Source organism: Poecilia reticulata, linkage group LG10, assembly GCF_000633615.1.
Source record: "Poecilia reticulata strain Guanapo linkage group LG10, Guppy_female_1.0+MT, whole genome shotgun sequence".
Classification (NCBI taxonomy): domain Eukaryota; kingdom Metazoa; phylum Chordata; class Actinopteri; order Cyprinodontiformes; family Poeciliidae; genus Poecilia; species Poecilia reticulata.
The window spans coordinates 4,736,837-4,754,178 of record NC_024340.1 but is presented as its reverse complement, the minus strand read 5'-3'; the positions used below and the strand labels follow the sequence as shown (position 1 = coordinate 4,754,178).

Genomic DNA, 17,342 nt, shown 5'->3' with positions numbered 1-17,342 from the left:
CTTCTTCACTCAGATGAGGTCAGGGAGTGTACTGTATTTGGTCGTTTTCTGTTCCCGATACAATATTCCGTTCTAACTCGATTCTTTTTTTTTTTTGCTACCAGACAACAAAACATGTTCTCTCTAACACAGCTTTTTACTTTATTTTATTTTATTATTTTATTCTGCTGTGCCCAACAAGCCTCCACTCAGTGTGCTGAAGGCTCCTTCAGGCTCCAGTCTGCAGCCTCATGCGTGATCTCTCGCCTCGCATCAGTGCAGGGTCTTGAGGGGCGTCATATGCTGGTTCTTGCCTCTTCTTGGAGGGCTCTTACGCTCCGGTTGCCTGGTAACCCTTGTGTTTCTGATTGGGGAGCCGACTTTTTTCACCCAGTAAATGAAAGGGAGAGAGAGAGAGAGAGAGAGAGAGAGAGAAATCAGAGGGAGTTGCATTAAATGTTGATGAAGCTGTCAACAAGAGATGCTTGCTCTAGACTTGGAGCGCTGGGACTCGGAGATGGTCAGGATCGAGGGATGGAGATCCTATAGAGCTGTTTCTCTCATGGAGTAAATATGTCAGAAAACAAGTTAATAATACAAAAATAGCTCTGGTGTCTGAGGGAGTGAACATAAAACTTTTTTTTTCTTTTTATGTTTGGAACTGAATCAAATTAGCTGAGTTTTTTTTCCCTTTTTCTTGTTAACCAGACATTAGATTTTAAAACAGCCATGCCTTTTAAAGCTGCAACCCAGAGAGGAACATTTAGGTCCACCTATTAAAACATTTCTTAAAACTATTTTTAGGATCAGACTGTAATGAGAAGCCACATGATTTCCCAGTTCAAAGAAAATACAGCAAAATGTGTCACAACTCACAGTTTGAGAAGAATTTCACCTAAAATAATTTGAGAAACAATGTTTTTTTAAAATCTTTTTCACACTCTTCTAATTCGAAGGTTTTTACATTCAATCATCGTCACCATGAATGCTGCCAAGTCTTACCAAGTATTTTTGGTCTAATTTCCAGTGGAAATATGTTACTACACTTGAAATAAGACAGAACTAACGTACAGGTAGCTTTTCATCAAGATATAGTAGCTTATTTTAAGTCAATAGTTCCTTTATTAATCGCAAATTGTGGAACAAGTTACATTGTTTGTATATGTTTTGTATGTCTGTATTTTTTTTCCACGTATTTCAGTATTAATGTAAAGCACTTATATTCTAGTGATTTTTGAAATGTGCTGCAGAAATAAAGTTGATTGACTGATTATTATCAATTAACTTTAAAAAAGAACTGGTTTCATTGCAGATTATTTTACATATAAAGAGACATTTTTCCCATGTCAAAAGTGAAACGATCTGTCAGTGGAACTGGTACTTTTTCATCCATATTAAGGAATTATTTATTTAAAACAAGTTCTTATATTTTGCTGAAAATTTACTTGCACGTCAGTTTTGTTTTAATTCAAGTGAACTATGATATTATTATAAAGTACATGGTAATATTTTATGTTTCTGCAGTGAATGTCATATTAACTTTTTGCTTTTGATGATGACCGCTCTCTTTAGGAATGGGGACTAATGTTCCAATATAAAATCAAGCTCAAATATGTACAAACACTCACACGTGCTTGGAAAATTCCTTACCAAATAGGAGAGAAACAAAATAGTCCTTGTAGCTATAAATTTGCATCTGGCACAATTCTGGACTGATTGAAGGTGAAGCTGGAGAACATGGAGATGGTCAACATTGTCTGTTCAAGATCAGCACACATGACAGCTGGCGCATTGTTTTTAGGTTTCAACGTCTCGACTAAATCCAGATGCACTTCTTGTCATTGGTGTCATTTGACTGTACTTCACATTAAGTAAAGTCACATTTATTTATATTGCACTTTATTAACAGTACCTAACTGCATCATGTTGCTGCACAAGCTTATCAAACACAAACAACATCACAAAAAAACTAAATTCTCGGAGACGTGCATGTCAGTCGCCATGTATAATTTTGACAATGTGTGGATTAAAGAATACATTTTAAAACATATGCACCCATTTCATGATTTTCTCCTTTGCTCTTCATTTTACTCTGAAAAATAAAATGCTTTAAATGAATCATTAAAACCCCCAAATTAATATGACATCCACGTCCGTGAGAAACACAAAAGCCATCATCAAAAAGATATTCTCTGGACTCACATTTCATTTAGTGAATCCCATCTGATGCCATGTTGGTGGCTGAAAACGTGACTCTAAAAACAGATAAAGCAGTACACTGATGCTTTGTTACAAGCACAGCCCTGGCCAAATGCAGTTCAGTAAAAGTGGTCAAAATTCAGCAGAAAGAACTATCTAAAAAACAAAGAAAAAAAATATTCATCATATCTGTTACGGTGGCACCATGTGGCTGTTTTTTTAAATGTTTCTGTTATGAGCTAGTATATCATCCCTCTGTCACCACATTTACCTAAAGTAAACATATTTTTTGTCACTGTACAGAAACCAAACACCAAGCATGATTTTGTGTGTGCTGGCCTCAAAGTGCTCTTTACATCTGGAGCCTGAACTTTGCAGATGAACCCGGATCAGCTGTTTGTCCCGCAGGAACTCCAGAGATGAGACTTTCTGGCTCATCTGATTGGCTGGCAGCTGTGTGTCACACCCACACACACATGCACACACGCACACCCCCACGCACACCCACACACACGCACACACACACACACACACCCACACGCGCGCACACACGCACACACACAGAGTTATGAGGATGTTTTTTTTGTCGTTTTAGTGTATAGGCATCTGACACAAGAACACATCATAAGTTGATGGAAGGGAAGACAGCAGTCAACAGTGATCCTTGCGTGCTCTGCAGAAGACAAACGCAGCTCCAGCAGGAGTCTTTTCCGAGAAGTGACAGTTAACCTTTTTTTTTGTTGTTTTTTTATTTATAACCTCTTTAAATAAATAACATTGCTCTGCAGAAGTTTCATACGCTAAAAGCTGAGTGCACATGCTTTCAAAAGTAATGTCATGAATAATTTTTGTTGTCACATCGTATCATACGAAGGCATTCTGAGGTTCACTAACACTTTCTGAAGACTGACAGGTTGCTGCAGGCAGCTGCAGCAGCCTCCTTTAAGTTAGCTCAGCTGTTTCTGTCTCTTTAAGTGACATAACACTTATGTTATTTGTGTAACTTCTTCTAGTATTTATTTTATTTCATCCATCCATCCATTTTCTTTACACCCTTGTCCCTTAGTGGGGTCAGGAGGGGTGCTGGTGCCCATCTCCAGCTAACGTTCCAGGCGAGAGGCGGGGTCACCCTGGACAGGTCGCCAGTCTGTCGCAGGGCAACACAGAGACAAAGAACCATGCACACACACACTCACACCTAGGGACAATTTAGACAGACAAATTAACCTGACAGTCATGTTTTTGGACTGTGGGAGGAAACCGGAGTACCCGGAGAAAACCCACGCATGCACAGGGAGAACATGCAAACACCATGCAGAAAGACCAGGGCCGGGAATCAAACCCAGAACCTTCTTGCTGCAAGGCAACAGCTCTACCAACTGCGCCACTCTGCAGCCATTTTTTCAAATGCAGTCTCTGAGAGAGAGGAGACATGTACAGCCATTTTGTTATTTTGTAACCTTCCACCTCGTTGTCGACCACTGCTGGTCGGCTGTTGATTTGCAAACTTCACCAGCTTTCGCCTGCCTGTCAACGGTGGTGGACTTATTTGACCACACACGACACGACTGCCATTGTAATAAACATGTGGCTCGTGCTTTCTGTCATTTCAGAACGGAAAAAAGTGCAAATTTTTAAATATAACACTTTTATTTACAACAGTTTCAAAGAGCTGCTTGCAGACTTTTTTTTTAAGCCATAGGAATTTCTAATATGGCGAATTAACAACTGTCTGCATAGGATTGTGTCTATTTGGCATCGAATTTCCATTTTAATTGGATGCAATGTTACCAGGCATTAGGTGGCATGAGATTCTGATTGTGTAATGACCTTGAATTAAATAGTAGGGTTTAATTTCATTAGTGCATTGTGGTATAGTAATGTAATTTTATTGCAGAAAGTAGGGAGTTATTTCTTATGGTGATATGTATTAAACATATATCTATAGCATGTATTTACGAGTAAAAAATCTATGGCAAATTCTTACTAATTTAATAGTTTTCCAATAATAACCATGCCTGTTGTGTAGAATACTGTTCTGCTTCTTACACCTTAACTCAAGTATCATAGGTTTTTATAAGCTGTTTCATTAGTTTGGCTTTCTGCTTTATCTGGATCCTAAATAGTCATGCTAGCTTTAGCTTAATAACTGCAGTTCTAAAAAGATCCTTATCTTATTTAGAACGATGACTGTGTTTTTTTTGCAATTATCCCCCAGATATTATTGATTTTTTCATGACAAGACAAAAAAGGAAGTTGTACAAGTCATGTTTTTTAAAAAAAGAAGTAATCTTTTAGCCAGCTAGCAGTATGTAGCAACAGGATAGGGCAGGACAGTTCTACTGCAGTAATTGCACCATACTGCGGAAGAAAAGCCAATCAATCAATACTTTGCTGGAATTTATTTTGCTTGTTTGGAAGCTGTAGCATTTTAAAACCTTGGTGTAGGCTTGATGCTTTCAACCGGCCCAGTTAGGTTGCAGTCTGGAGAAAAGTTTGGTTGTAGGCACCTTGGAGCTTTCCAATAAGACAGTGCTCTGACACATCAGGCAAAATTGTAAAATGGATGGTTTTGAGGATATAGATTCCTGACTCTAATTGTAGGAGTTTTGGGGAGAATAAAAGTCTAGAGTCATGCCACAGAGATATTCGAACTATAAAAAGTTGAAATATCCCCGCAGTAGCTCCTCCCACCGCAGCAGTGCTAGCTCTAGCTCCACAGGAAGGGAGAGATACTCATATAGTGGCCCTTAAAGCTGTGATTTTCAGCTATAAAAATGATTCTATAACAGGAACTACGCTTTATTACATTTACAGAGTCACTGCAAAATTCATGGGAAGCTGAAACTGGATCAAACTTCTGTATTCGATGGTTTTTGAGGTGGGAGGTACAGCTTGAAGCACAAATAAATGTATTTATGTAATCCCTAAATACTTCTACTTCTACTATGCCTCGAATGTTCTAGCTTTGGTTTTCATCTGTTTGTATTTTGATTATTTATTTATTTATTTTTTTAGTTCAACCTCGATCTTATCGATTAATTTCTTTAGATTTGAACTTTTGTTCTTTGTGCATTTGAGTACATGTTTTGGTTACAATCTGCCACCTGTTCCTCATCCAGCAATCAAGCTCCCCCTATCTAAGCTTCTCATTTCCTGTCATATAGTGCTGGATTCTTCTATTGGCTTTCCTTTGTTCTCCCTGAGACTCAGCTTGTCCCGATGTTGTTTCTCCTCCCATGCTTTTGTAAGTTTCATTATTGATTGATTTATTTTTATGATTAATTACTTATATGCCAGAGTCCCTTTCAAACTCAAAACGTGACACTTCTCTGAATACCGAATTTCCTTGTTCTATCACTACTTGATTTTTCACACCACCAGCTTTAAGATTTAAATTCTATTACAATAAAAGGTATTAGAACATCTAAGCTGAAGACTATTTTAAATTGATATTACTGATCAGATTTCTTTCCAGTGAGAGCTGAACTCCACCAAGCGTTGCCATTTGTCACAGATTTTGTTCATAACCTGTAAGAACAGAATTTCTAGGTCCAGCGAAGGTGTTGAGGGGATTCGTCTTGGTTTTACTCAGGATCAGATCTCTGCTTTTTGCAGATGTCTGATGAAGCCAGATGCCTACTGGCTTCATCCGACAGTAACAGTTGTGGCTCGCAGTTGAGTGTGAAGAAGCCGAGATAAGAATCAGCATCTCCAAGTCTGAAACCACAGCCTTGATTGATCCGGAAAAGGGTGGAGTACCTTCTTTGGGTCGGGGGGCGGTGTTCTGTCTCCTCTTGGTGCGGAAGATGATGGATGGATGGATGGATGGATGGATGGATTGATTACCGGCTTAAAAAGGTGAAAATAATTCAGCCAGCTTGACATGTGTAGTTACTTTCCCTCCACAACCATCTATCCAAAAGTTTCTGTCTCAAGAAACCTCACATGATGGCTTATATATAAAGATGGTCTTACCCAGAACTCTAACCAGACTTTATATTTAATAGTCATTGGAAATCACTAACATTTATACCAAACATCCATCCATTCAGATAACTTTGGTCTTTTACCAGTGAGAAGAGATTACTAGAGATCCCAAGGCATTCTCAAACCAAAATGGATTTTCCCTGTAAAACATTCTTGAAGCCTCTTGAGAGAGAGCTTTCTCAAAGGTATCCTGATCAGATCCCAGAATTAATTGTTTTTCCAAATCTGGGTTCGATCCCTTCCTTCAAGCCAGTTTGCACAGGAGACCAATGTGGGAACCACGGCCTCAGATAGGACACCCTCCAGGGTCAGGAACGTACTACAACCTGCTTCAGGTGGTGATACTGCAGATGGGTTACATTTTAACTTCCAAATAAAAACATTTTACTTCAGGAAGTTTGGAACACAAGTTCAAATATTTTTCAAAAAATCCCCATTACCTGATTGTAGTGCTACATATGGCTGCATGGAAACCAGCCGACACATGCGCCCACTTGATTTCACAGCAGCACTAGAGCAGGCTTACGTGTAAACTTGGCATCCCTGCAGCTCTCCATGGGTCAACCTTGTACCGTTTTTGTCTGCAGCAGACACTAACAATGGGGGCAACAGGGTTTTTTCCATTGGGAATGCATTCCGTTAAATACATTTCACTTGTTCCGTTACAGTTCAGAGCCTTTTTACGAATGTGTTAGATTTAAAATTGCTCTGCTACTGTAGCAAGATTGCTTCTTCTGAATGTCTCTTGATTCGACAGAAGGCTTACAGTTGGTCTCTCACGTTCCCCTGGTGAGACGCCTTGTGCTCTTGATATTTCTTTTAATTGTACCAAGTGTCTGTGCGTGAGTGTGTGTGTGTGTGCATGCATGTGTGGCTGTGTATGGTGGGTGTATTAAGGTGGTAGCACACACTCTGCTCCCTGTCAGCTTTGCTTCCCTCGGGCATCAGTGTTTTCCCTTGCAGCTCCCCCGGGCTTTAACGACAGTAACAACAGCAGTTGCAATCGTTTTGGGACGGGCGGCTGGGGATGGGTGGTTGTGTTTGATGTGTGTGTTTGTGGAGGGATGAGCTACTTGTGTAGCCAGCCACTATGCTCGAAGTGTGCATGGATTTATGTCCCTTTGTGTGTGTTTCGCTCTGTCTCTGCTCATTTTGGAGAAGGCTTGTTCATTAGGTCTATGGGGAGATGTGCTTTCTGCTGACTTTGTTAGGTTCTGAGCCAGAAGCTCTTACTGATCCATAGTGTCCCACACACACACAAGCGCACACACCCAACCGGCTGTCTGCAGAGGAAGCTCCTACTGCACATTAGTATAAAAAAATATGGATTACACACATAAAGTCCCACAACTTTCACATTCATTTAAAATCATATGAGCCACGCTGCAGATTGTAACTCGTTTTCTGTAATGTGGCCTGTAATATTCTAAGAAATTACAGATTAGAGAAAGGGCCTACATATTTTCCTTGAATACTTCTCTATTCAAGGTGCAGTTTCATCCAAAATGTGCTAATATTTATTTATTTGCATTAAACATAAATAAAATATAGATCTTGCCTTGCTCGCTTTGATGTAAAAAGCAGTAGTGCTACGATAACTCTTATTCTGCCTGTACGTATATTTGCTCATGATCAGATACGGACACAGCAGATGTTTCATTCTGTTTTTTTTTTTCTCGGTGATCGTTATTGGACGCCAGCAAAGCATTGAAAAGACATCTGCCTTCAGGCTGGTGTTTATCTGTGGCTGCAATTAATTAAATGTTGTTTGGTGTGGACAACAACCACTCCCATACTTCAATACAGATCGCCTCTTGTTGGTCTGCTCAGACTCCAATATGACAGTTATCTCTGAAGGCATTTTCACAAATGACATTTCCTTATCTTATTCTTCCCATCTCTGTTCCAGAGCAGGCAGCCCTCTGAACCACTCATCAGACTGAAGGTTTTGGTTATTTTCTGCCAACAGCTTACCCCACACATGCCCACCAGAATCTCCTAATGCGAATCTGTGTGTTCCCCCCCTCTCAGGTCTGGATGACTGCCTCCAGCAGTATGTGAAGAGCTTTGAGCGGGAGCAGATAGGAGGAGAGCAGCTGCTGCACATCACCCACCAGGAGCTGGAAGAGCTCGGCGTCACCAGAATAGGACACCAGGAGCTTATACTGGAAGCTGTGGACCTCCTCTGTGCCCTGGTCAGTCCCCATACTGGGTTGTTTTAACCCGGGGGTGTTAAACTCATTTTTGTTTTGGGCCAAATTAAAATCATGAATGCTGTTAAAGGCTCGGTTGTTCCAGAATGTATTGATAAAACCTTTTGAAATATCCATGAATTCTTTAAATTAACCAATCATTGCAATTTTTCCACATTTTGTTGCTTTCTATTTTGCTGCTGCCATCTTGTCACATAACTAGTTGCCTGTGGAAAATTCTAATCGATGGAAAATGTTAGAAGATGATTAGTATTGGATAACATAGTAGTTTCATGAAGAACATTACTTTAAAAACCAATGAGCTAACTGGAAAGCTGGCATGGCCGCTGTAGCACTGCAAGAACAACAAAAACCAAATATTTCTAGAAGTACAGATGAAGCTACAGGCTTTTGTAATGCAATATTCCTTAATTACGTTAGCTGCTAGCTGGCCAAGTGGCTCAATGATTGGTCTGCTCAGTATTGCCCAGTTACATCTACTGTGTGTTTCTGCAACACACTGGTTAATCTTTGATCACAGTAACCAGTTTTTCCCACATTTACACCGTTACTATTGTCTGGTCTCAATCTTTTTGATTCATTGTTTTGTGTAAAATCTGCTGCATGCATTTCGGTCAAAATGTGTGGACAGAATTTTGCGAAGAAAAGCTTTTGAAAACAAGAGAGTGTCATGAAAAGGCAGATTTATTATATATACTTTCTGGAGCATCAGTATTGATATTGGCTTAAAAAATAGCAAAGTAAATAAATAAATAACAGTCCTCGTTGACCTGAGTCTTGCTTTGCGCGCACTGCCTCGGTCACTGCTGACTGTATGTGCAGTGGCCCTGCTCAGGATTAGCGAATTAGGGGGAATTAGGTGCTACTCTCCCAGAACGGGTGAAAGGAGGGAGTGGAGGAGAGGTGAGAGGGAAAGAGAGAGGGAGAATATGTAGAAAGAGCATGCAGGATGCACCTTATCTCTCAGGCACACATGGCTGGATTAGTAGGAGCTGCTCAAATGTGCGGAAGAGGGTCTGTGAGTGTGTGTGAGTGTGTGTGTGTTAATCAGCACCTCTTCTCATTCAAATCTTCCAGCATGGGACTGAGTGTCCCAGAGTACCAATCACTACACTGCCTAAGAATGGACACACTCAGACCATCATCTACACACACACACACACGCGCGCACACACACACGCACACACACACACACACACGCACACGCACACACACACACACACTTACGGATGAGAATTTGAGAAGCAGAATCTCTGAGATGATTCTTAATGTGCAGGTTCTCACCTAACAAGTACTAAAAGTTAATACTATAGTTAGTCATCTTCTTAGTGCGGCGTTGAATTTGTGATTAAAGTCACGACTAAATTCATCCACATTTATTTTTATGTTTTTGTCTTGGGTCACTTTGGAAACATAGCAAAGTTGATCCTGATGTCATTTAAGCACAATGCTTACTTGACAAGAGTCACAAAACTGACATCACCCTACAAAAGACAAAAACATGGCTTATGTGATATTTATAAATCCTGACATATCCAACGTAAAATTGGCTTTATGGTTGGAGGGTCATAAACCGCTTTCTGTATTTAGATTTCAGAAAAACAAAAAGTCTTTTAGTAATAAAGACTAAAAACAAAAGTCTATTTCTGGTGTGGAATTTGTGCCGATATTGAAAGAAAGAAGTGAGAAAATAGCTTGATAAAATTTTAAATCTATTTTTGCCCATCCTGTTTGTGCTGGAATTAACCGACAAAAGGCTTCAGATAAACAAACCCGAAGAACGTTGTTTAAATTATTTTTTAGAGTGCTTTTTAGAGTGTTTCACAGAGAATTTGAGACGCCATCCTTGTGTTCATCTCTGAGAAACATACTTTATAGTCATCCGGCTGTTTGACACAATCCGTCTTTTACAGAACGGTTTTCTTAAACTGGGTCATTTTTTAAAAAGGAATCCAAACCACTATGTTGTGATTAGCATTCCGCTTTATGCCTCGTTTCAACCTTCCGACTGTAAATAGATGAACAAATACGGACTCTTTTCAAATGGTCTGACATGAAAATTGCAGCTTGATTCAATTTAGAAAAATCCACGGTATAAATTTAAAATTCAGCATAGTGCAAAAAAGAAGACGACGAAGAAGAAATATTCACGTATTAGCAGGGGTGAAAGTAAGGGGGTACGGCAGGGTACTGCGTATCCCTAAAAGATTTAGTGGGGGTACGCAGTACCTGCAAGAGATGGGAGCGACAGTGCAGCGCAGGAGGTTGCCATGGCAACGGGTGTGCTTAAATGACAGACGGAGAGTAAAAATGTGTGAGTGGTTTAGAGTTGATCACCTGTTCAGGTTGTTTTACCTTTGTTTTCCTTTGTCTTGGCGCATCACAGCCGCGGTAGTTTCTGAACATTCAATAAATGACAAACGTGGACTAATTACCTCGTTCTTTGTGACTATAGCCATTTACAACAAACATCAAACACGGTAAATATGTTTCATTAAGTATTTAACAAACAAATGGCTTCTACCACGATAATTATGTGAAATTAAATTAATTGTCTAATTATTCTTTATTCTGTAGCAATTCAATGGCTACCCAGCTTTTATATATATATATATATATATCTTTTTTTTTTTTTTTTTTGTCATAGTACCCCCCAAGAATTTAAAACTACCTTAACCCCTGCGTATTAGACGCAAATTTATCACACATGCAGACTCAATATGTAGTTACCTTTGTGTTTCTGAAGGAAAATTATTATAAAACAGACAGTAAGGCACGTACATTGCTTTTATTGCGACTTAGTGCATGAGCCATGGCAGAGGAATCGGAATAAAGAGGAGGCCACTCCGTACACAGTTGCTGTGCCAACCACAATGACAAGGCCGCTGTGGGTGTCGGTGGTAATAATGGCATCATCCTATAACGATATTGATTTGCACACACGTGCATGCAGCCTTTTAAATGACTTCTCTCGGTATCAGCAGCACGCGCGAGTTCATTTAGTCGGCCCTGGAGGCAGGCAGACGCACACGGATTCTTTTTTAGATCACGTCATGACGTGACAGCCTAATTACAGCAGTGCAAACATGTACGCTCCGAGTGTATGCATGCATCTCTGTTCGCGCAGGATGCAGAAAATCACACGGAGCGCGGTGGGAGCCTGACCCAGTTTGAGAGAGACGCATCGCTGGGTGCTCTCCGTCTTTCCTCCCTCCTTCCTTTCAGTCGTCATGCCTTTTGGTTCCGCAGTTGCCTAATTAGTGTGAACGCCGTAAGGCTACGTCGTTAGTCCTGTCTTTTGGTATTGACATCTTCCACAGTTTATGAAATATTCAGCCTTTTGTTATGATCATCTTGGGCCCCATTGACATGAACGGAACATCCCATAATTTCTGAAAAATTCTGCTGAAAACTTTGCGCTTTTTCACAGCCAACTACTTTCAGCTGGAAAGGCCATTCAAACTTTAAAATGAAGTCATATCCTTCAGCTACTTCGGTTTATTTCAGCTTTTATTTATTTATTTATTTTATTTTTTTTAAATAAAATCTTTTTATAAATCTTTTACATATTTCATAAAACCCCTCTTCAAGTTTTTGCTGACATTATGCTCAGTCTTGAGAAGAAAAAAAAAGCATGGGCTGCTATGGTTGCTAAGCAATTAAGCTACACTAGCCCACTAGCTCTGAGAAACAAACTCTTCTAACTCGCTCATATTTCACTCTTTCTACACATATTATACACCAAAACGTAGGTTTCTCCGTCGGCAAACAGAAAACGTAACCATCACTGATATGACATGTACAGATTCATGGCAAATCGGCAGGAGGAAGTAAGAAGTAATCTGATCCTCTCACTACCTGCCCGCTTCCCATTGATTACCCTGACAGCACAGCTGTGTGAGTGGGGACGTTCGCATGGCGTGTTGCAGATCCCTCTTGTTCTAGAGCTCTGAATTAATGTAATAAATGCACAAAATGTGACTCATTGAACCTCAGTGTGTCAGTCACCTGTCAGAGTGTAGTAAGTAGTTTTTCAAAAGCTTTGTTTCATTGGCATTTATTGACCCTTTGCAACTACGTCATACATCATTCGAGGCACCATCGGAAGTGATGGGCGAGGGTATTGAATGGAGCAATGCTTTTCCAAAGTTGTTTTTGCCAGTTTATTCGTGGATTTTACTTGTTCGAATCGAGCTAATTTGTCTGTGAACGTAACACACCTGGTGGGGGCTCATAGACGGCGGTATTTACAAAAGTTTGAAACGGCTAGCTTAGCAACCGACACATATCTCCTCCCTCCTGACTTCTTGATCAAATTGCCGCCTTTGCCTGAATTCACACCACATGATTTTTATCACCCATAATCAGCAGCCTTAAAAACATACAAAAGAGAGATGTTGACTAGTTTTTTTCCCCCATACATGCAAGGCTACATGACGGCGCGACATTGTTTCTATGGTTACTAAAGGTTTGATCCTTCTCCATAATGCGATATTTGATATCTTTTTAATCACATACTTTTGTCAATATAGATCCATCTTGGGGAAACAGCCAATCAGTGCCAAGGAAATTGAATACAGCACCTGGAGCCAATAAAATAAATAGCATTGCTCCCATATTCAAGCTTCTCAAGCTGTTTTCTTTTGAATACTTTTGATGCACTTTGAAAAAAAAAAAAACTGAAATTGGCGGATTTTCTCTGAATTACTTGGATTTTCTTTCCACAGAAAAAAATCACCACAAATAGGTGGGGGCACGCTGTACACCAAGATTACTTTGCAATACGGCAATACGGAGCAGCTCAGATAATGTAGCTGTTGATGAGTCATCAGTAAGCTTTTTGGTGTCAAAGCTATCATATCCCTGATTAATGTTTACTTTTCTTATAATGATGTAGGGCAGTAGCAACCCATATGCATGTGTAACCCCTGGTGCTTGGCTAAAAACTCCACATGAGTAAGTCTGTAATGAGTGGGAGGTGTGTGTTAACAAGGAAAAAGCACTAAAGCAGACAGAATTACTTAGACCAGGCTTTTTGTTGATGTTTATTCATCACATGCTAAAAAATTTAAAATTAGGTTAATGTGACAGAAGGATTCAGCTAAAAAGAAAAAATCCAAGTACCAACCCACACTCAACAAGATGTTTTGTTTTTAAAAAGACACAAATACGCACGTTTTTGGGGCTCTTTTACGACATTTCAGTCAAGTCTCTTGACTTACTAAGTATAGTGTTGGCATTCTTGTACATTGAATTGAAATCATATATGAGCATGCAGTGGGTAATATTCTGACTGTTTTTAATAGAGATAATTGTTTATTGCTTTCTTCATCGTCAAATGTTTTTATACGCTAAGATTGCTATGCATTTAAAGAATTTGAGGGAACCCGAATGATGCTTTATAAGCTTCTAATAAGTCGATATATGACATAACTGAGTTAAACTGAGACACACCTGTAGACGTAGTTTAAGCACAGCTCAAACGCACTACGACCTTGTGCGATCAGGAGAGTAAAAAAAAAAATCTAAACCAATCAGGCACAATATCAGACGGACCATGATGGACCTCCACAAATCTGGTTCAACTTTTGATACAGGTTCTAGATGCCAGAAGGTACCATGTTAACCTAAACAACAAAACTGTATGGAAGTATGAAGACACTGGAAATGCCCACTTCATAAAACTCGAGAAGGAGACAGGCTCGATGTCTGAAGATATTTTGGTTCAAAATGTGTCAACCCCGGAGCAAAATCAAAAGTCCTTGTGTGAAGATGTTTGAGGGCTAGGCCAAAGAGGTGTGCATAAAAGCAAAGCAAAAAATATAAAAGGAGTGAAACAGAAAGATATTGATTGTTTCTGTGATGAGAAGATAGTGTGTTATTCCCACTACAGCCCCTGTGGTATCCTTACACACAACTTGACATACAGAAAATCTCAAAAGATTTCTTTATCTGACCTTAGATTTGTGTCTCTGTTCTCACGGAAATCTGCGCTGTAACTAACCAGCCTATGTGGTAGCAATAGCCAAACAACATTTTCTTTTCTTCTTCTAAATACTCATCTGTTTCTCTTCCAGAACTATGGCTTAGAAACAGAGAACCTCAGAACATTGTCCCACAAGCTCAACGCTTCAGCAAAGAACCTCCAGAACTTCATCCTGGGCCGACGGAGGGGGGGTCATTACGACGGACGAGCCTCCAGAAGGTTGCCCAACGACTTCCTTACCTCAGTGGTGGATTTGATTGGTGCTGCCAAGAATCTGCTTGCCTGGCTTGACAGGTAAAAGTTGTTCATCCTTATACTATTTACATGATAGACTTGTCACGAAAAAAAAGTTGTCAGCAGTCATCCGATGTGGTTGTGTTGGTCACTCCGGCATGAACAGCACGTCCAAGCGGATCCTACTTTGTTGGAGCGACTAGCGACGTCTCGGAGGATAGAGTTTGGTTCCTAAGCGTTAAACGATGAGGTTACCACAGGTTTTAGATTCACGACTTTATATATCATTTGTCAAAAAGCATGTAGAGGACAGACCAAGCATATGAAAGAAGATGCTCTGGTCAGACACCAAGAATACCATCCCAATCGTAAAACAGGGTGGTTGTAGCATCATGGTTAAGGAGATGCTTTTCTTCAAAAGACACAAGGAAGCTGGTCAGAGCTGATGGGAAAATGGACGAAGCTAATTGGAAGCCAATCATGGAAGAAATGCAAAAGACTGGAGACGGGGTCAGACGTTCACAACCCTAAATGTTCAGCCGGAGTTACAGACTTACTGTGTCTGAAAGCTTCACAGTGCTTGTCCTTTTGTAAAAAAAAAAAAAAAATTATTTTATTATCTCGTTTTTTTATTGTTTTTATTGTGGACCTTCTTATATTTCTGGAATAATGATATGCTGATAATAAAACTGTCTTTGTTATGACAACTTGACATCAACCAAGACATCATTACTGTTTAAACTTTACCTTTAATAACATAAAGTTACCTAATTTTTAAAGTGCAATCAGTAATACTTTTATAACAAATTTATATCAGTAATGATTTCTTGGTTAATGTCAAGTTGTCATAACAAAGACATTTTGAATAATGTCAACTTTGTATTAAAAGTGTCATAATTTACCGAATGACGCTTTATGACAACAGTCATAAATATTCATGAAGGCTTATTCATGTTTATGACAGTGTCATGTCAGTCTTGTTCAAAAACCCCTTCAAATAAAGTGTTACCTTTTTTTTCTTACAGTTCACTTTGTTAATGTATTTTCAGAGTATATTACTGTAAACTGAACTACAGTAGATTAACAGTAAAGTAACAGTAACTTGCTGTTAAGTGAGACGACAGCATTTATTTCACTGGTCATGTATTGTGATTAATTTTTACAGTATATTACTGTTTATTGGATTACAGTAAACTATTGGTTTCACTGCAATTTTAGAGAATGTGCATATCAGTTAGCAAAAGATAGTAAAATCTACAAATTCTTTTTGAATTATATATTTTAAATTTTACAAAAATACAAATTTGATAGAATATCTCTGTTCACAGAACGCAAGGACAGATTTTCTGATTTCACGTTTTATCGAAATCATGACTGTAACCTCAGTTGCTGAAGAAAAATGGTAATCACCAGCATAAAGTTGAGTTAAACGCGGAGAAAATAAACAGCTGCGATAACACGGATTCAACAACAACAACATCAGAGCATGCGTCTTAGTTTAGCTTTGACACAAGTCTTTAGCAAATGTAGTTGTTGACAGGGAGAGTAAAATGCAGAAAGATATAGCTGACACACATAAACGCAGCATTTGATTGGTATCCTCCACACAAATTGCTTTTCTGCCCGCCTCCCCCAAAGTAAAGTTGAACATGTGCTTCCTATGCAGTCGGTGTGTTTGTCGACTACAACCTGCTTTCGTTTGTTTCAGGTCTCCATTCGCCAGTGTGACTGAGTATTCATTACTGAAGAACAACATTGTGCAGCTGTGCTTAGAGCTGACCACCATTGTACAACAGGTGCTTTCACACATCATCAGACTGTCACATGAACAACGCAATAATTGGTCATATATAGATTGAAAAAAAGAGAGAAATTCATATGGGGTTTGTAAAGTTTCACCATGAAGAATTAACAGCAAAAATGTAGTATATTTAGCTTATTGTAGAGAAAAAATGTGGATGTTCATTCTTCAAAGTCATATTTTCACCATATTTTTTCTACAGATTAAATATCAGAGTTCCAAACTAAATATTTAATTCACAAGCTAGCTATGCAGTTTACAAACTAAAGTATGATGTAAAATCAACATTCTTTGAGACTTACAATAATGTTAGTCCCTCAACATAAACATGTGTTTCCTTGATTCTTTCATGCACGTTTGAGAAATCCTTTAATATCCCATGTACAAAATGTCTGGGTGGACCTAGCTCCGCCTTCAAGGCGTAGCTCCTCCTTAAAGCTGCGGTTCCAAACTTCTGACTCCTTCCTCACTTCCTCCAGACTGGCCAGCAAACACGTGGTGGAACTGCGCATCAGCTGAGCTCAATATAGGAGCTACTTCTCAGTGCAACGCTGGTAAATACGTTATTAAAGGGTTAATAGAGGAGCCATGTTTTAATGATTTCCTGAAGGCAGAGTATCAGAAGGAGCAGGAGTTTCTTAAAGAGACAGAGGCCCAATTTCAAAGCGTTAAATTACAAAGTCATATTTGATATATTCAACATTTTTATAACAACTGAAGATAACATATACTATGAGATAGCACTATGTGCCTGGAAAACACATAATGCTGTCCCTTTAAAGGACAACATTCACCAGCAGTAAAATCAACAGGTCCTGGTGGTGACCTAAACATGCCCCATCGTTTCCTGACCTCTATGTGCCCGCTTCCCTATGTTAATCCAACACACTGCACCTCCTTAAAAGATAAATAAATAAAGCAGCTGCCGCATGCAAACACT

General features: G+C 39.3%; 1 protein-coding gene across 3 annotated transcripts in view; it reads left to right on the top strand.

Moving 5' to 3' along the window:
- Positions 1-17,342, top strand: part of LOC103470921 (connector enhancer of kinase suppressor of ras 2) — a 76,484-nt gene that overhangs the window by 13,083 nt on the left and 46,059 nt on the right. For all 3 annotated transcript variants that reach the window (XM_008419640.2, XM_008419641.2, XM_008419639.2), the window contains exons 2-4: positions 8,200-8,363; positions 14,459-14,661; positions 16,310-16,397. In XM_008419640.2, coding sequence (XP_008417862.1) covers positions 8,200-8,363; positions 14,459-14,661; positions 16,310-16,397 — 455 coding nt within the window. The remainder of the gene's footprint in view (positions 1-8,199; positions 8,364-14,458; positions 14,662-16,309; positions 16,398-17,342) is intronic.